The 20,564-nt window shown below is 38.6% G+C and overlaps 1 protein-coding gene across 3 annotated transcripts in view; it reads right to left on the bottom strand.

Moving 5' to 3' along the window:
- Window positions 1–20,564, bottom strand: part of PHTF2 (putative homeodomain transcription factor 2) — a 182,311-nt gene that overhangs the window by 147,424 nt on the left and 14,323 nt on the right. For all 3 annotated transcript variants that reach the window (XM_077836097.1, XM_077836106.1, XM_077836116.1), the window contains exon 2: window positions 9,377–9,456. In XM_077836097.1, coding sequence (XP_077692223.1) covers window positions 9,377–9,421 — 45 coding nt within the window. In that variant the 5' untranslated portion in view covers window positions 9,422–9,456. The remainder of the gene's footprint in view (window positions 1–9,376; window positions 9,457–20,564) is intronic.

Below are 20,564 nucleotides of genomic sequence, written 5' to 3'. Positions count from 1 at the left end.
AAAAAAGTGGAACAGATTTTTTTAAATTTATTTTTTATTAAAAGCAATGCAGAACAAAACCAGGAAAAACTGAAAAAGGTGTTCAGGTAGACATGCGAATTGTTTAAAATAAGGTGGATTTGATTTAAATCAATTTGATTTAAATCAATAGTCAGGAAGACTCGATTTAATCATGGATTGCTACATAAAAGTACATTCTTGTTGGTTGTTATAACCTTAATACATATTCTTCACAACTCAGAGATAGATGTAGGTTTCATTTTTAGAAGGTACACACTATACATTTATAAAGTGATTTATTTTGAAAACTTTTCAGATTAGCTTTTACAGATATATCAGAAAATGAATAATTGTTTGGTTACTTCATTTACCAAAGGCAATTGAAGCAGATATTTATGAAGTCATTGGGATGTGAACAATCTCCAATTCAACAGGTTAATCATTAATATTTGGAGGATTTTCTTGCCATGCTGTATTAAGGAGAACACTACCAGACAGACACTTAAATTGTTTTATTTAACAACAAGGTTATGTATTCTGGATTTTTTTCTTCAACAGCAAACATAATATTTTAACAAAACAATCATATGCATTTTTGAATTTAGTTAAACATTCAAGTTTTTTAAAATCAGGTTTGTTTGTTAAAATTGTTTTTAACAAAAATAGTCAATTTAATTTAATAATCAGCCAGGCGAACATGAAAAACTTAAAATATTGGCTTCTGCAGCTAACTCAGTCATCTTCATCCTCATTTTCCTGTTTGTTCATAATCTGGAAAAGAAAAAAAGCTTTCCTGCTTTTTCAGATCCCAAACGATTTCTCAATTTAGAGTGAATTAGTCCAAAGGAAGAAAATCTTTCTACACCAGCAGAAGAACCTACTGCTGTTAAAAATGAGATCATCACTTCAGTCTCTGAATCCAAGTGCTTAAGTGACTTACACCAGTTCACTGGTGTGACTTTCTTTAAAACATCCCCAGCAAACATATTTCTTGAATGGCTCACCCTTTAGTTCTGAAGTTTATTATAGTTGGCATTATGGAGGGATGATTGCTGGATGCCCATGTCACAGCCAACTCCCCTGCTTCAGCAGTTAAGGTTTGATCCTGGTACAGAGTATTGAGAATATTTGCAAGAAAAGGAGCTGGAGACCGTGCTTGTCCCATTTGGTTTTTTTAATGCTTGTAATTCAACTCTGTCATTGCATATTTTTCTTTTTAAGATCTCACTCAGTTCCTTCCAAATTTCAACTGTGTCAGCAAATAAACAGCTATTTCTCTGCATTTTGTTCAAGGCTACAGAAATAGGCTTCAGGGTACTCGGCATGTGTTCAACATTTCTCTTAAGCCCAATGTTGAGAACTTGGGCTGTGACAGTGCCATCTATTTTTTTACAATTTTGTTCACAAACCGTCATCAGATTAGGCCAGTTCTTGAGATAGTGCTCAAAACAGTCCACCACTGAGTTCCATCGCATGTCTTGTGGGAGAGTTAGCTTGGTTCCTCCCCCTTTTTTCAGAGCAGCTGCTGTAAAGTGGTTGTTACAGAAGTATTTTGCAATTTCAACAACGTTCGCCTTTATTTCTGGAACACTAAAGTCTTTGACTAGAAGGTGCATTAAATAAGTACTGCAACCATATGTTATTAGCTTGGGACTCTCTTCACGCTTCTAAATAAATTCTTCTCATCTTGGATACATTTGCAGCATTGTCTGTGACCAACCTGCGTATTAGACATTTGAATTTATCAGTTTGTTACAGCTTTTACGGCTACTTCTTGTAAGTATTCTGCTGTGTGCGTGCATTTCCTGATGTATCAACTGTTTCTGTAAGGAAGACATTTCCTTCTTCTGTTGTCACACCAGCACATACAACAGGATCATTGTGGACATTGCTCCACCCATCAAGACTCAGGTTAATAATTCGTCCTCTAGACTTTTTGCACACTGCTCAATTTCTCTTCCATACACTTTATCCAGCAGTTTGCCTGTGACACCTGCACTGTTGGGTGGACTGTATCCTGGTCTTGATGACTGAACCATGTTAATAAAGTGTGGGTTCTTATTTATACGGAAAGGAGAGTTAGTTGCATAAACAAACTGGGCAATTTTTTCATCAATTACCTCTTTTTGTAATCTGCTGGTTCTTATCAAAAAGATATCTATGGTTGTTTCTGGATGATGGAGATTTTTTTTTCCCCTCTTTGCTACAGTTGATTACTGTGGCTATGTGACATACATGATGTGACTGAAACGCCATCATTGGCAGATAACTCTGAAACTATAGAAAATGATGGTGATCTTGAAGGTGGAGTTTTCAGAATCCTGTATGTTGAGGATGGATTCTCCTAAACAAAATAAGTCAATGCAGTTATTTAATTATTACCATACTGCTCATATAGTATTACTCCATTGCATTCACTGACACTGGGTACTACTTTAAAGGTGAAACTGTAAAAGGAAGACCTACCTATTTTAGCTATTTATTTTTTATCAAAACTGCATCTAAAATGATAGTACCATACAGTAACAACTATATTTTTTGCTCAAACACAAGAATTCAAGAATAGTCCAGAAGGAAGACAGGCAGTCCTTAAGAAAGAAGTATGAAATAAAAAAAGTTTATCAACCTGAAGATCTTGCATGTTCAGACATGTTCCTTTCATCATCTTCGAACGCAGCTTCCTCCTGAGAAGGAACACTTTTCATGATGTTGTTTCATTTGGGAAACCAGGCCTTGCATTTCTTTGTTGCACTGTTTGTGTCAAGGTTCCTGCCCCACTCTGAACGTACAGATGTGGGGACCTGCATGAAAACCTCCTAAGCTTATCTTTACTAGCTTAGGTCAAAAAGTTCCCCAAGGTACAAAATATTCCCCCTTTGTCCTTGGATTGGCCGCTACCACCACAAAACAAATGGTTACTGGGGAAGAGCTGTTTGGAAACGTCTTTCCCCCCAAAATACTTCCCAAAACCTTGCATCCCACTTCCTGGACAAGGTTTGGTAAAAAGCCTCACCAATTTGCCTAGGTGACTACAGACCCAGACCCTTGGATCTGAGAATAATGAAAAAGCATTCAGTTTTCTTACAAGAAGACTTTTAATAGAAATGGGAGTAAATAGAAGTAAAGAAATCCCCTCTGTAAAATCAGGATAGTAGATACCTTAGGGTAATTAGATTCAAAACAGAGAATCCCTCTAGGCAAAACCTTAAGTTACAGAAAAGATGCACAGACAGAAATAGTTATTCTATTCAGCAAAATTCTTTTCTCAGCCATTTAAAGAAATCATAATCTAACACGTACCTAGCTAGATTACTTACTAAAAGTTCTAGGACTCCATTCCTGGTCTATCCCCGGCAAAGGCAGCATAAAGACACACAGACCCTTTGTTTCTCTCCCTCCTCCCAGCTTTTGAAAGTCTCTTGTCTCCTCATTGGTCATTTTGGTCAGGTGCCAGCGAGGTTACCTTTAGCTTCTTAACCCTTTACAGGTGAGAGGAGTTTTCCTCTGACCAGGAGGGATTTTAAAGGGGTTTACCTTTCCCTTTATATTTATGACAGTTTGCATTTCACATGCATGCCTGTCTTACCCACGGGTAGAGGAACTTCATTAAAATATTCCCAAACTGGGTCTCTTTTACACCCTGCTGCCATTATAGGTTTTCCTTTCTAGAGAGAGGATGGTACGGTAGATCTCAAATCAATGAAGGCTACGCTCAGAAAGACCTCAAGACTTCTGGAATATGCTGCTCTTAACAGTTTCACTTTTGTTTCTACTGCCTGTCCTTCCCTTCAGGCTTCTCCTTGTCCAGATCTATTCTGCCCCCAACAATCTTCTATTCATTCAACTTTTTGAAACTTTGCACTTTTAGAGAGGTAAGGGATTGACTCTGTGTACACAAATTTGCAGAGGAATAATAGGGTTGAGGTCTGTTATTTCTCACCTCTATATATATTTGAAAAAACATTTTTGCTGTTAACAATTAACAAGCATATTATCTTGGAGACACAAATCCACAGTTTGAGAACTGCAAAACTAAGCATCTCTGATGGTATCTTCTAGACTGAGCACTGAGTCCCTTTGGATAGATAGAAAGATTAACCAAAATAATCTATACGGAAGCCCCTGGAACCCCATAAAATTGGGTCCCTAATCCATGAACTCATTTACAAAAAATGTTTCTTAAACATTACATGAATATATTGTCTCATACTATAGAATTAGAATTTATAATCCCTATACCATGAGGAGATATCTTAATTAAAAACTATCTTTAGATCGTATTTTTTTGATAAAATGCTTTGAGGAAAAATACGATTTAAATAAAAAAAATCGGATATTTTTTTTAAATGTCATTGATTTCATCCACCCTAGTTTAAAATAAATTGACAGTGTTTGTCAAGTTTCTCAGGACTTTTCAAGAGGAAATGTTTCTGTGCAGCTATTCATCTATTCAAGTTGTGGTATGTGAGTTCAGTGTATTAGTATACACATGTAGACCTACGGACATGTTCTGACAAGCTACATATACAATTTTGAAAGGGTTCTCTTAAGTAAAACTAATGGTTTCCCCTCCTCCCCAAAGCAAAAGCATTTGTTTTCAAAGTTGCATCCATGCCAACTCTCCTGATCAAACTTCAGGCATTTTTGCTTTAACTTCCATCTTAAAAAGAAAAAATGATTATGTCTCCTCATGCATACACCTTTTTCAAAGTTCAAAATCAGCTGAACTAATTTTGAAGAAACTTTCTGGAAAAGTCACTTTTGAGCAGAAGCAAAGCAATGAAATCACTATTAAAAGATAAATATTTCAGAAAGGGGAATATATGAAAAACAGATCATCAATTAAATTTGAACATGAACTGTAAGCTCCCACTATAAATATTTTATAAACCTCAAGTAGCGTGGATCAGTCTTAAAATTCTTAAGAGTAAGGAAATTCTGACTTAGTCACCATAACAGATCATGTTATGATACTTTTCCAGATCACTACTACAGACAAGAGCTCACATGCAGTCTCCCAAGACACAATACATTTATTGTAACAATATAGAGGGTATGAATTTTAAAACACTTAAGTACAAAAATAAACTTTAATAATCTGAGCAACTCAATTTCTGCCAATGGGACTGATCATATGAGTAAAGTTAGTCATAAGTGTTTGCAGGGCTCAGAGGCAATACGGACAATTGGTAATGACACTAACAGGGTAGCTTACTCCTTTAAGGGCCAGGGGCATGGAGTCAGCAACCCTGTTCAATTATCAGGCCCACTTGAGAAGGGGTCAGTGATGCCTATAAAGCAGACGTGGGCAAACTACAGCCCTCAGGCCACATCCGGCTTACGGGACCATCCTGCTCAGTCCTTGAACTCCTGGCCAGGGAGGCTAGCCCCTGGCCCTTCCCCTGCTGTCTCTCCTCCCCTGGAGCAGGGGGCGGTTGGATGGGGTGGAGGTTTGGGGGGCTGGATGGTGGGAAGTGGGAGGGGGAAGGGGCCAGGCTGTTTGGGGAGGCACAGCCTTCCCTACCCGGCCCTCCATAGAGTTTCGCAACCCTGATGTGGCCCTTGGGCCAAAAAATTTGCCCACCCCTGCTATAAAGGGCTGAAAGAGATACGTTGGAGGGAGAGCTGTAGGAAGGAGACTGACTCCTGTGACTGGTCCTGGAGCAGAGAGAGATATCCAGAGTGACAGGCCTCTGGGCCCCTGCAGGCTATACTAGGCATCTGAATAATTTTGTATTACTTTGAAAGCTTTTTGGTTTAAATTAATAAACCATACCCTTCATATTTAGGTTGCCTAATTCTTTCCATTTAGAAAAAGGTCACAAAATATTTCATTTTTGCAAATCTCTGAACACCTCTTTTCTCTACAGAAGGCCTTTGAATTTCAGCTGGGAGAAGAATCCTGGGGGGCAGGGGGGGGGTTAAAAAACGGCCTTGTCTTCATCCATGAAATTCCATTCAAGTTTTAAACTGTTAGAATTGCCACTTCCCTTCTATCTCTTATGACATTAGCAAAATTTGGCACCATGCCAAAACAAATGAACATAAACATGGTCCCACGCCATTACCAAAGTAACAACAGCACAATACATGCTACTTTGGGAACACCAAGATCAAACAGTGTTTCCAGGGGTAGGGAAGAAAGAACTGGTTCATGTTTCTCCCCCACAACTCTTTTTCCTACCCAGACCCAAAAGCCCATCTCTCCAGCGGCTTAATTTGTAATGAAAGAGGTGCCGGGGCTCAAGCATTTTTGTACTTTCATAACCGATGTGGCAAGTGGTGCCAGTGCTATGAATTGCCAAACCTAGAGGTGTCGGGGCTCAGCCTTGGCACAAATTAAGACCTGCACCTCTCCTTCTAGGACCACCATATGGAGGAAGAAGCTTACCCCTGCCTCTCAGTATAGAGGAAAAAGGAAGGTAAGCCAGGTGCCCCTAAACAAGGTACAAGACCCAAGGCATGGCCCTACTGATCCCCTCTCCTCTCTAGAGTACCACATGGAGCAGGAGTTTCCCCTTACCCCGCCGTCTTCTGGGGAAGAAGAAAAACAGGCAGGCAAACAGATGACAGAACAAGGAGTAATGGTCTCAAGTTGCAGTGGGGGAGATTTAGGTTGGATATTAGGAAAAACTCTTTCACGATGAGGGTGGTGAAACACCGGAATGCGTTACCTAGGGAGGTGGTGGAATCTCCTTCCCTAGAAGTTTTTAAGGTCAGGCTTGACAAAGCCCTGGCTGGGATGATTTAGTCAGGGATCGGTCCTGCTTTGAGCAGGGGGTTGGACTAGATGACCTCCTGAGGTCCCTTCCAACCCTGATATTCTATGAAACTCCCTGACACCACTTCCCAGGACAAGAAAAGCTCATGGCCCCAGTGGCCCATTTCCCCCCAGGATAAGCGCTTCCTGCAGCAGGTCCTGTATTTCACTTGGCAGAATTCCATGCTGAAGGAAGCTTCAGGGTTTAAAGCTTGAAGATGATGCATGGGGGGGGGGGGGGGGAAGGTTATTGTTGCACAGAATATAATTTTTCCCTTTTTAAGTACAGGCTAGGAAATAAACTACAGTAAAGATTGTTATTTAATATATTTTATGTTGCAAAGTCAAGCACTTGAAAATATTCAACATAGGGAATGAGACATCTATTCAATGGTTGTTTTTATCTTCATCATTCAGTGTGCAGTCCCTACTTTATTTAATGCAAGTTATCCAGATTTTGGACTGAATACAGAATTATTTCCTTGTTGTCTTTTCTAGGGCATTCACATATTAATGAATTTATCTCCCCAGTGAGATAAAAGTATTATTCTCCCCATTTTACAGATAGCATCAGGCAAACCTCTCAATTTGGCCATCTCAGGGCTTCCTCCTGATTTCCACCCCTGTTCTCATTTGATCAGCTATTTTACCACCAGAGAAGCTGAGCATGCACCACTTCCATTGACTTTAGTTGCAGTTGTGAGGACTCACCACTTTCTCACAGCGGGCCCAGGAACACAATATTAACATGAAAATAAAGTATCCCTGTGTGCCATTCACCTGTCTTAACCACAAGACCATCTTCTCCTTCAGTAGTTCCTTACCTCATTCCTTATATATCTTCCAACTTCTAAAGCAAATGAGGCAGGAATCCTACAAATAGCCTAATTTCACAACACAATTCTGAATCATTCCCTGAACACCATCCGTCTTGATCTCCGAATGGCCAGGGTGCAGTGGGAAAAAAAATAGGGGGTGATCATGGAATTAAAGACTATCAAAAAACATACCACAAGAGGACTGAATTAATGTTGCATGGGAAATGAATGAAAATATTATCTAAACTTTCAAGTCAATTACTTTACAACCTAAAATATTATTTTAAATATGGGGGTAGTTGGTATGTAATTTTATCTTAGAATGTTCAGACTCGAAGGTTTACACCAGACTTGTAAAAAGACTTGCAACTAGTACCAGAGAGAAGAACACACACCTAAAGCTTCAATCTATTTGTCAGTAATTCTTCCATTAGTTTTCCTTACAACAAAAGGTTCCTGCACTTTTAAATTTAGATATTTTATTTTATTTCTTCTAGCAAAGACCTAAATAATGGGAGACAGGGATAACTGAAGATCACTGAAGTAGTCTTCATTCACTAGTATGCTCTGAAAACATTTTACAATTAAATGTGTTTTAATATAACCAAAACTACATTATAAATAGCATCTCATTTGTTATCAAGGTTTTAGATTTGCCTTTTCAATGTCGCGTTATCCACAATTGTAAAGGTTCAACACAATAGTGCAATGAAAACAATAATTATTGCGTATCTTATATGTAGGATAGTGAACCATGATACTGAAACTGTAAACTGCTGTCACCCTGCTCATAAAAATGAGATGTGTATTCTCAACAGGTTATCCCAAGTGAACAAAAAATATTAAGAGTTGCTGATTTACAAGCAAATAAGGGTTTTTTTTAAATCCAAAAACAAAAACAAAAAAACCACCACACACAAAAAACCCATAACTTTTCATTAGAGCCTAACTAAATATAGTACATTTTTAAACTAATATGCGTTATATAAGACAGTCCTTCCTGGTTTAAATCCTAGCATCAGAGTACTGAAATCATGAATTCTAGCACCGTGCTGCTTTATAACTGAAAAGCAGTTCGAATTCTAAAGTATATTAAAAAACTGTGGCAGACTAAGTCATGAATGATACAGTTTGAAATTGTTGAGATTTTAAAACCAAAATATGGAGCAACATTTAGCAGTTTTCATGTACATTAATGGAATAGGTTAACAAATCCTAGAAACACAATTGTAGATATAACGGATAACTTAAAAAAAAACACACACCACATATCAGTACAAATAAAAAAATTTTTAAAATTTGAATATTCTGGAAAGCAGAGCCATTAACCAATGAGTTAAAAGATAAATGAAATCTTTACTTTCAGCCTTGCAGTTTGCTTTTCCTTCAAATAGTGTTATTTCAATACTTTTTAAAGTACTACATAAACTGTAAATTCTCCTATACACCAATGTTTTAGTCTACAACCAATAAATGAAAACTTTCCTTCAAAATCACATTTTTCCTTTTAAGAAAAAAAAAAAAAAAAAACCAAGCAGCCCAAAAGGAATCAACAAACTTTTTAATAGAAGTTTCATTGCCAGAAGTACTCTTAACATATGTTTAATCAAGCATTTTTGGAAAAATAGTTTGAGCTACTCATTTCTAGAGCCTACACAAATCAACACTTCAAGAGAAAAAAAAAAACTTCATATAAAAAAAGACAAAACAAAAACCCAACCACCACCACCAAAATCCCCCTTACTTTCTTTTACCACTACCACCAGCACCAACACCACATTTTAACTAAAAAGCTTACCTTCTTCTGGTACCAGACTATAGCATCCGTTACTTTTGACGCCATTTATTCTACTGCATTCGCACAGTAGTCATTTTAGCCTGTTGAAAGACAGACAATTTTTACTTCCACCTTCCAAAAAAAGACTGATCAACAGGCATGTAAACTACTCTAGTTACCTGCAGAGGAAAGTGGTCTACAGGTATACTTACATCACATTTGTCTTATTATTTTAGTAATAAGTTTTCCACATCTAAACAAAAATCTGCTGCCATAGTAAGGAGACAGAAGTTTCTATTACAAGAGCTTTCTCCACTCTGTAAAGTAATGCATACCTGGCAAACAAAAAGTAAGCTTTACTGCCCAGCTAAGTCTCATAGGATACATCTATACTGCAATAAAAAAAACCCATGGTACCAAGTCTCAGTCTGGATCAACTGGTTCATAGGCTCATAGGGCTTGGCTGCAGGGCTAAAATTTGCAAAAGACATATGGGTTCAGGCTGGAGCTCAGGCTCCAAGACCCACCCCCGTCATGGGGTTTCAGAGCCGGGGTTTCAGAGCCTAGGCTCCAGCCTGAGCCTGAATATCTACACTGTAATTTTTAGCCCTGCAGTCTGAGCCCTGCAAGCCAAGCCAGCTGACTTAGGCCAGCCGCAGCCATGCCATAGGTCTTTTATTGCAGTGTGGAAGCATAGGCCGTTAAAGCCAGAAGGGACAATCATCATCATCTAATCTGACCTGCACATTGCAGGACACGGAAACTCATCTACCCACTCCTGAAATAGACCCATAACCTGTGTCTGAGTTACTGAAGTCCATGACCCACACTGTAGAGGAAGGCAAAAAGCCCTCAGGGTCTCTGCCAACCTGATCGGGTGGAAATTCCTTCTCAATCCCAAATATGGCAATTGGTTAAACCCTGAGCAGGTCAATGATGCCCACTGCCAGACAGCTGGGAAAGAATTCTCTGTAGTAACTTGGAACCCTCCCCATCTAGCATCCCGTGTCCTGCCACTGGAGATATTTGCCAATAGCGGTCAACAATGGGCCTCATGCCATTGTACACAACCTCATCATACAATCCCGTTCATAAACTTATCAAGCTCGGTCTTGAAACTAGTCTGGGTTTTTGCCCTCTCTTCTCCCTTTGGGAGGCTGTTCCTGAAGTTCATTCCTCTGATGATCAGAAACCTTGATTTAATTTCAACCCTATACTGGTCGATGGCCAGTTTATAACCATTTGTTCTTGTGCCAACATTGGCCCTGAACGTAAATAATTCCTCTCCCTCCCTGGGTGTTTATCCCTCTGATATATTTACAAAGAGAGCAATCATCTCTCTCCTCAGCATCTGTTAAGCTCAGCAAGCCAAGTTCTGTAAGCCTCCTCTCATAAGGTAGATTCTCCATTCCTCAGAGTATCTTAGTAGCCATTCTCTGCACCTGTTTCTTAAACATGGGAGACCAAAATTGCATAGTATTCCAGATGAGGTCTTATCAATGCTCTGTACAACAGTAATAACCTTCCCTTTCCCTACTAGGATATCTCGCCTGGTGCATCCTAGGATTGCATTACCCTTTTTCACAGGCTCACTGTCACCCTGTAATCTATTAATACACCCAGGTCTTTCTCCTACTCTGTTGCTTCCAACTTATAAATCCCCAGCTTAAAGCAAAAATTCTTGTTGTTAGTCCCTTGCATTTAGCACTATTAAATTTCATCCCATGTCTTTCTCCAGTGTTCAAGGTCATGTAAATCTTCTTGTAGAACATGCCAGTTCTCCTCCTATATTAACAATACCTACCAATTAGGTGTCATCCACAAATTTTATTAACGCTCCCTTTTTGTGCCAAGGTCATGGATGAAAATGTTAAATAAAGATTGGTCCCAAGACCAAACCTTAAGGAACTCCACTAATAACCTCTCTCCGGACTGGCAGTTCACCTTTCAGCATAACCTGTTATAGTTAAGGCTAAGATTCTGTCATGGTTTTTTTTAAGTAAAAGTCGCGGACAGGTCACAGGCAACAAAAAAAAAATTCACAGAAGCTGTGATCTGTCTGTGACTTTTGCTGCTGTGGCTCCATGATTTCCCCCACCATCGTGGCGGCTGGGAGCTGTGAGGGAAATCATGGGAGCCGCAGGATGACCATATTTCCCAAAGGAAAAACGGGACACCCCAGCCACTTGCCCAAGGTGACCCACTCCCCCTGGGCAAGCTGTCGCCTGTAACTGGAACCCTGAGGAGGGGCTCCCTCAGGAGTCTATCACCTGTGCTGGAAATTTGCAGGGGGGGCCCCCCTGTCGATTGTCGCTGTAACCCTCCCAGGGCCACATTACTGTCAGCTCCAGAGTCCTGAGAATGTCACGGAGGTTTCTGAAAGTTGGATTCTGTAACTTCCATGACCTCCGCGACACAAACATAGCCTTACTTATAGCCTCCCCTTTAAACTAGTTTCTAACTCACCTTTCAGTTCTAATTTAATCTCCATCTTCTCCAATTTAACTTAACTTCCCACATGGAACTGTATCAAATGCTTTACTGAAATCCACATAGATTAGGGTCTACTGCTTTTCCTTTATCTAGAAAATTGGTTATCTTCTCAAAGAAAATCACAGCATTTCTTAGGAATTTAAATACCAAGATTCACATTGTTTAAAAAAATAAAGATGATTTTACGTGCAATGAGAAGTTGTATCCATTGCTTTATATTATTGCCTTGTTAGAATTTGTCAACAAGTACTTTTCCATGGAAATAGTGGCACTTAGTGAAGTCAACAGTATATTCAAGAAAGTGAACCAGAACATTATAAATGCAAAGGAGGACCATTTCAGACTTGCAGCCAGATATTTTAACAAAATTACTGTTGGGACCACGCTAATTATGATTTTAAAGTCTGCCAATTTTCTCACTGAAAGGGTAAACTAAAACTATATTAAGGGGATAGGCAAAGGCATTTTTTAAACTATCAAATGGTAGTATTTACTACATCCATGGAATTTTTTTTAAAATTATGTAAACATAATGCCTAAGAACGGCCATACTGGGTCAGACCAAAGGTCCATCTAGCCTAGTATCCTGTCTTCTGACAGTGGCCAATGTCAGGTGCCCCAGAGGGAATGAACAGAAAAGGTAATCAAGTGATCCATTCCCTGTCGCCCATTCCCAGCTTCTGACAAACAGAGGCGAGAGACACCATCCCTGCCCATCCTGGTTAATAGCCATTGATGGACCTATCCTCCATGAATTTATCTAGTTCTTTTTTGAACCCTGTTATAGTCTTGGCCGCCACATCCTCTGGCAAATTGTTCTACAGGTTGACTGTGCGTTGTGTGAAGAAATACCTCCTTTTGTTTGTTTCAAACCTGCTGCCTATTAATTTCATTTGGTGACCTCTAGTACGTGTGTTATGAGAAGGAGTAAACACTTCCTTATTTACTTTCTCCACACCAGTCATGATTTTATACACCTCTATCATATCCCCCCTTAGTCATCTGATTTCCAAGCTGAAAAATCCCAGCCTTATTAATCTCTCCTCATACAGAAGCCGTTCCATATCCCTAATCATTTTTGTTGCCCTTTTCTGAACCGTTTCCAATTCCTTTTTTTTTTTTTTTTTTTGGGGGGGGGGGGGAGTGAGATGGGGTGACCACATATGCACGCAGTATTCAAGATGTGGGCATACCATGGATTTATATAGAGGTGATATATTTTCTTATTATCTATTGCTTTCTTAATGATACCCAACATTCTGTTCATTTTTTTGACTGCCGCTGCACTTTGAGTGGATGTTTTCAGAGAACTATCCACAATGACTCCAAGATCTCCTTCTTGAATGTTAACAACTAATTTAGACCCCATCATTTTATATGTATAGTTGGGATTATGTTTTCCAATGTGCATTACTTTGCATTTATCAGCACTGAATTTCATCGGCTATTTTGTTGCCCAGTCACCTAGTTTTGAAAGATCCTTTTGTAGCTCTTTGTAGTCTGCATAGGACATAACTATCTTGAGTAGTTTTGTATCATCTACAAAAATTTTGCGACCTCAGTGTTCACTCCTTTTTCCAGATCATTTATGAATATGTTGAATAGAAGTGGCCCCAGTACCGACCCCTGGGGCACACCACTATTTACTGCTCTTCATTCTGACACTGACCATCTTTTGGTTCTTATCTTTTAAGAAAATTACCAATCCATAAGAGGACTTTCCCCTCTTATCCCATAACAGCTTACTTTGCTTTAGAGCCTTTGGTGGGAGCTTGTCAAAGGCTTTCTGAAAATCTAAATACACTTATATCCACTGGATCCCCCTTGTCCATATGCTTGTTGACCCCCTCAAAGAATTCTGGTCAACTGGTGAGGCATGATTTCCCTTTACAAAAAACATGTTGACTACTCCCCAACAAATTATGTTCATCTACATGTTGGATAATTTTGTTCTTTATTATAGTTTCAATCAGTTAGCCTGACTTCAGTACCAGGCAAATGGGCTTGTAATTGCCAGGATCACCTCTGGAGCCCTTTTTAAAAATTGGTGTCACATTAGCTATCCTCCATTCATTTGGTACAGAAGCTGATTTAAAATGATAGGTTACAGACTACAGTTAGCAGTTCTGCAATTTCACATTTGAGTTCCTTCAGAACTCTTAGGTGAATACCATCTGGCCTTGGTGAATAACTGTTTAGTGTATCAATTTGTTCCAAAACTCCTCTAATGACACCTCAATCTGGGACAGTTCCTCAGATTTGTCACCTAAAAGGAATGACTCGGGTTTGGGAATCTCCCTCACATCCTGAGCTGTGAAGACCAATGCAAAGAATTGATTTAGTTTCTCTGCAATGGCCTTATCATCCTTGAGTGCTCTTTTAGCATCTCTATCATCCAGTAGCCCCACTGGTTGTTTAGCAGGCTTCTGGCTTCGGACATACTTAAAAAAAATTTGCTACTATTTTTTGAGTCTCTGGCTAGCTGTTCTTCAAATTTTTTGGCCTTCCTAATTATATTTTTACACTTCATTTGCCAGAGTTTATGCTCCTATTTTCTTCACTAGGATTTAACTTCCATTTTTAAAGGATGCCCTTTTGCTAATGTATAGCTAATTTTAACATTAAAACTGAAATTTATTAAATATTAAATGTTGATCTCAGGAATTCTAGAGTGCATAAGAGGTTTCCCCTGAAAAACAAGCTAAAGAAGTCTTTGCTCCACTTAACTAATTAATAACGTTGTAAATCTAATTTAAAAAAATGAAAATTCAGCACAAAATAAAGAACCCTATTTTTAGAAGAGAGATTTTTTTCTATTTTATTGTATAGAGAGTCCCAAAAGTCTAAGCACCGGCTCAAGAATCATTCAAGGGTTGGTGGAATTTGCATAAGTTATGTAATGCATCTATAGTCCTACAAAAAACACTTTCATCTGGATTTTTGTATATATAGTTAAAAGAACAAAATAAATTACATGGTTATATTAACTGTTCTCTTACCTATTCAGTGTCCATAAAATGCAGCGTAACAAAAGGACAGATGAACTGAGAATTAAGGGAACCTGTTTTTAACGAAGTGTTTTGAGATAATATCCAAGTTATTTAATTAACTATGACAATCAAAGGAATGATTAAGACAAATTGTTACAAGGGCATTTCATAAATGTTAGATAGTTAAGGTTTAGAAATCAAGAAATTTTGGATAGCTGCATTCTTAAAATTAAGCACTTCACTATTTCAATTTAGTTATTTTTAGCTGTTTGAGACTCTTCCAGACAAACTTGCGATATTTGTAAGCCATCTATTTGTCTAGGGCCTCTGGGCTTTTATGGCAGACAGAGAAGCCACACTTTGGGGCCTCCACACAGGCCCAGGTAGGCTGATGTTTAGCTGGCCACTGGAGTCTGGCCAGTTAAGATCATTGGAACTGTACTTAGATGAATCTAGTGGGCAGGTACCCCATTCACTAGGATCAAAAAAGTTGCAAAAGGGTTGAAATAGCAGTTGCTTAGGTGCTACACTGTAACCCCACAATTTGCTCCCAGGTTGAAAGATTAATTCCATCATCCACAAACATGTTATTCTAGCTTTTTGTGGGGAGAAGTGATTTTTTTTTTTCAACCTATGTAAACAGTTTTATACTCTGAAGAGGAGAGAACGGATATGTGACCACCCAAGAACAGTGGGGTCACGTGGAAGAGTCAATCTTTTGACCCCTCCTGGGGCACTGAGCAAGCAGATTTGCCATTCTTTCTACAAATATGTGCATTTTTCCCCTATAATAGCTATACCCTTAACAGCTACAGGATACAAGGTGGCTGAAAATGTTCAAACCCCATTTGGTACAATTGATCAGTTGTTTTAGTCACAAGGCAAGATACAAAGATTGAGGCTAGGTTGAGATACAAATGCTGAGCTGGTTTGAAAAGATCTTCTAGCAGGACCTGAAGTAATTTGCTCAAGTTCACCTGCACAGTATATGCTTACAGTTACCAAGCCTATGACAGATGGCTCAATACTTCCTACAATTTATTTATAATTTGTAAACAGTGTAGAAGACATTGTGACAGAAAGCAACTAAGCGACCATAATCCAGATGCATACATTTTCCCCCTCAAGACATGCCCTGACAAACTGCCCCTGAAGTAGAGGCACTGAGGAAAAAGGTGGAGATAGGACAGACCAGGTCAGGTCAAAGAGATTGATACAGTCTTTCTACATCGTTATTTTGGCAAGGAAAAATGAGGTGCAAGCTTCTCTAGGGATTTCTTAAACTGTCCTAGATCATTAGGGATATGGCAGCTGTAGCCCATAAATAGTCACACAAGTCATGAAGCACACGGTTCACAGGAGTAAGAAGCCAGCACCTATTAACCCTAGGGCACTGCAGAAGTGCAAGCGGAAAGCTCTGAAACACCTCCAAACAGGTAACTGCTTGTTAGTCACCAAGAGAGGAATCTGTGTAGACAGTCACTTGAAGAGAAAACTAGTTTCCTATCTTACATTAACTGTGGTTCTTTGAGAGGCTGTCCATGTGGGAGTCCTGTAGTGAGATTCTGTACTAGCCCACTTCACCCTTTGTCCTTGGGTGGGTGAGTTGCAAGGACATCTAGGGAACAGGTGCAGCTCCAATGGGCCGTGCTAGCTCAAATAATATGATATTACACACATGGGGTTCGGGCAGCCCACAGAAAGCTGAAGGGGGGGGCTAGAAGAGGAGGAGGAGCAGGAGGAGGAGGATCCTGTAAAGGACAACTGAAAGAGCAGTTAGAGAAACAGGAAAAGAACCAGAATCTAAGGAAGGACAAGATTTTAAGAAGGAAAGTATGGTTGACTTGTGTCAAAGGCAGCTGACAGGTAAAGGAGGATGAGGACAGTACTGGTTCTAAGAGCTGGCTAAAAAGTTGTCATCAGAGACTTTGGCAAGAGGTCACAAAAACATTCTCTCTGGTTTGAGATTAAGTAGGAACATTAACGTAAACAAATGACTTTCTTTAAAAAATTGTGAGTGAAAACAGGTTTAATGAAAGGTTGTATGCAACCTTAACCATAATTTTTTATACTGTGAAAGTTATCACTATACGTTATACAGGACTTGAAATGTATTAGGAAATTTAGCTAATCCAATCAATTAAATCACTGAACATTCTTAGATATTTTAAAATATGGCGGTATTGCATGCATTGCCCCAGTGAAAACACCCATGGAAATAACCTGCATTATTTCGCACCTAATTTAGGGTGGCAGTTCGTCATCTTCTCAGTCAATTCTGCACTTAAAAGTTGAGAGTTTTCTACATCTCTATAGAGTCTTTAGGTCTTTGACATGCTACAACATATATTATTTAGCCGTATGCTGTTAGGGTGTGATCTCACTCCTATTACAAACAATGGCAATATTCCCACTGGACTCAGTAGCGCAAGATCAGTTTCTTAAAGCAAAGAGTACAGACTCGTTTTATATTTCTATTTAACTGTGCTTTTTACTCTTTGTATTAAATCATTCCTGTTAGTCCAACTACCCTTGTTTCCATTGCTAGGTAGTCTACAATAAACCAAGCCATCATTAATATCATATTCCATTTTAAACATACACCACATATGGCTGACCTCCAATTCTGCCTTCTCATCAATGTTCAGCCCTGTATGTTTGCTGCTGCTACTATGATACTGCAGAATAGAAAGTTGCTCAGATAAAAACTATGAAAAAAATAATTTTACACTTATTCTTTTCCCAAAATACATTCTATCAGTGTGATTTTTTAAAAAGATCCCTAAAATATCAAGTACATCTACTGCAGGGCAAATACGTTAACATACTTTTAATATATGCCTTTCTAGATGTACTAGTTGAGTATTTCCCCACAATTGATAAAATGACCAAAACTGTGCATACAAGTCAGGTATGCTGTACGCCTAATAAATTGTCAAAAACAAAAGCCAGAAACAGTGGTTGTTCCCCTTTCCCCCACCCCCAGTGATGATCTTCTTGGCCACCTGTCTGCAGAGCCATAATACCACAAATTTTTAAGTGTGGATCTGTATCAAGAAATTGGTATGACAAAGCTGTGGTATGTTAATGAGTGCATGCAGGAAGCAGAAAACCACTCCCAGATTAAAGTTTTCAGCACATTCTATAAACAGCAATCAACTGAGCTTGTGAAGGAACTTAGGTATCAAGTGACTGAGCTGCTAACAAAAACATGCAATCTCTAAATACTGTGCCTATATTTTAAAAAAGTTCTGGGGGGGGGGGGGGGGAGGGGCAGAGAATCTGAGGAATTACAGCAAGCAGCAAGCCTTACATCTGTATTGGACAACTGGTTTAAATGATACTTTACTATTCTGTTTTTTTAAATTATCTGAAAGATCAGTATATGATACGACGAACCAGCAGTTTCTCCACAGGAAACTTGTATCTCACTAATCTATTAACGCTCTTTGAACACATCAGTGAAGTAACTGATAGAGAAGAAATGGCTGATAAAACTTTACACTTTCAAAAGGTTTTGGATTAGGTTCCTCACAAGAGACTACTAGAGAAAATAAGTTGGTAGAGTGAGAGGCAGAGTATTGCCATGGGTCAAAAACTAAAAATAGGTAGGATTATATATGATTGATATTCATCATGACAAAAGGTTAACAGGGTGCCTCAAGATTCTGTACTACATCCAGTGTTTACTATAATTTATTAATGATCTGGAAAAGGAAGCAAGTAGCAAAGCAGCAAAACGTATAGATGACAAAGCTATGCATGTTCATTAGTCAAAACTACAAAGTACTGGGGATCAACTTCAGAGAACTAACCAAACTAAATGAATTGCAATATGAAGGCCAATAGAGTTCAATGCTGATAAATCCAAAGTAATACACACAAGAGGGAAACAAAACTACACATACACCTTACAAGGTTCTTACTTAATTGCTATCAACCTAGGAAAGGAACTCTGGCTTCTTCATAGACAACTCAGTGAAGACTTCTGTTCAATGTGCAGATGCGGTCTAAAAAGCAAAACAAGACATCTGGATGCATAAGGAATGGAACAGAGAATAACTCATAAAAATATTATAATGCCATTATATTAATCAATGATGCATCCTGTTCTTGACTACTGTGTGCATTACTGGTCACATCACCTCAAAAAGCATATTGCAGAATTAATAGGCATTCAGAGAAGGTCTCAGAGGATGATATGGGACATGGAAAACTCTTCATGAAACTGAAAAAACGGGACTGTTTACTTTAGAAAGACAACAAATAAAATCATAATAAAAGTATATAAAATATTGAACGCCATAAAGAAAATAAACCAGAATGAGTGGTCAGTGAGTGAAATTCAAAACAGTAGCAAATTCAAAACTGATTAAAAGGAAATCCTTTCACACAACGGATAATTAGACCATGGAACACACAAACACAAAATGGAAAATAACTGGCTAGGTAGTAGGACTGCTGAAAAGGCTTGGGTGGTGGGGAGGAGCAGGGTTAGAAAACCTGACCTGTGAGGAAAGGTTAAAAAAATGGGCCTGTTTAGTCTTGAGAAAAAGACTGAGGAGAAATCTGATATTTGAAGACTTATGTTAAGGGCTGCTATAAGAAAGGACAATGATCAATTGTTCTCAATGATCAGGGAGAGTTGAACAAGAAGTAATCAGCTTAATCTACAGGAAGGGAGATTTAGGTTAGATAGTAAGAAAAACTTTCTAACCATAAGGATAATTCAGCGCTAAAAAAGGCTTCCAAGGGAGGTTGTGGAATCACCATCATTAGAGGTTTTCAAGAACAGGTTATTGAAATATCTGTCAGGGATAATCTAAGTATACTTGATCCTGCCTCAGTGCAGAGGGCCACACTAGACCTCCTGAGGTCCCCTCCAGCCCTACATTTCTATCACCACCACCACCAGTCTTTGAGATCAAAAACTAAAGATTCAAAAAGGGATTGGATATTTATATGGATAACAAATTAAATTTTGGAAGGAATATTAAACCTTATTCTTCAAAGTTTGAGACAATCTCTATTAGAAATCAGGATGAAACCTAATGTGAAGAGCCAGATTATCCCACATCTGCCTGTTAGAGTTTTTTTTACTCTATCTGTGAAGCAACTGGTGCTGGCCACTATTCAAAATGCAATACTGGACTAGATGGACTTCAGATCCGTTTCAGTAACGGAATTTCTAGTTCCTTACAAATACTTTCTTGTTCAAAATCTTTCTATCTATCTGACATAATGAGGCTGCACAGAATTCATAGTTCAATCAATCATTCCACAAATGTGTTGTTATCTACCTTTTTGGGCACATTTCCATTGTCGGTGTCTCAAATGACCCCAATTACAAAGAAAGGTTGGGTACTGCATATCATCTTTGAAGGTAATTGCCAAAAATCCCCTTACAAGTATCTACATGTGATGGGGCGAGGGGGAGGAAAAAAACCTGTATTAATGCTGACTGACATCCCCCCTTAACATTCAAACAAAACCTATTGTTGTAGATCCACTGACAATTTAATGGATATCTACATATGCATAACAAAGTCTAATTATTATATTTAAAAAACATTTGTCATCCAAATGTTACACAGCAATAAGGCATATGCAACATCCCAACACGTACTACTTTGAACATTTTGTTTCCCCACAGATCAATAAACATTTATTACTGAGGTTTTATTCTTTTAAGTCAAAGATATATACTGTCAAAGTCATCTCTGTTC

The sequence above is a fragment of the Eretmochelys imbricata genome, chromosome 1 (genome assembly GCF_965152235.1).
Source record: "Eretmochelys imbricata isolate rEreImb1 chromosome 1, rEreImb1.hap1, whole genome shotgun sequence".
NCBI lineage: Eukaryota > Metazoa > Chordata > Testudines > Cheloniidae > Eretmochelys > Eretmochelys imbricata.
Note: the sequence above shows the minus strand (reverse complement) of the source record. Positions and strands in the feature narration are given on the sequence as shown.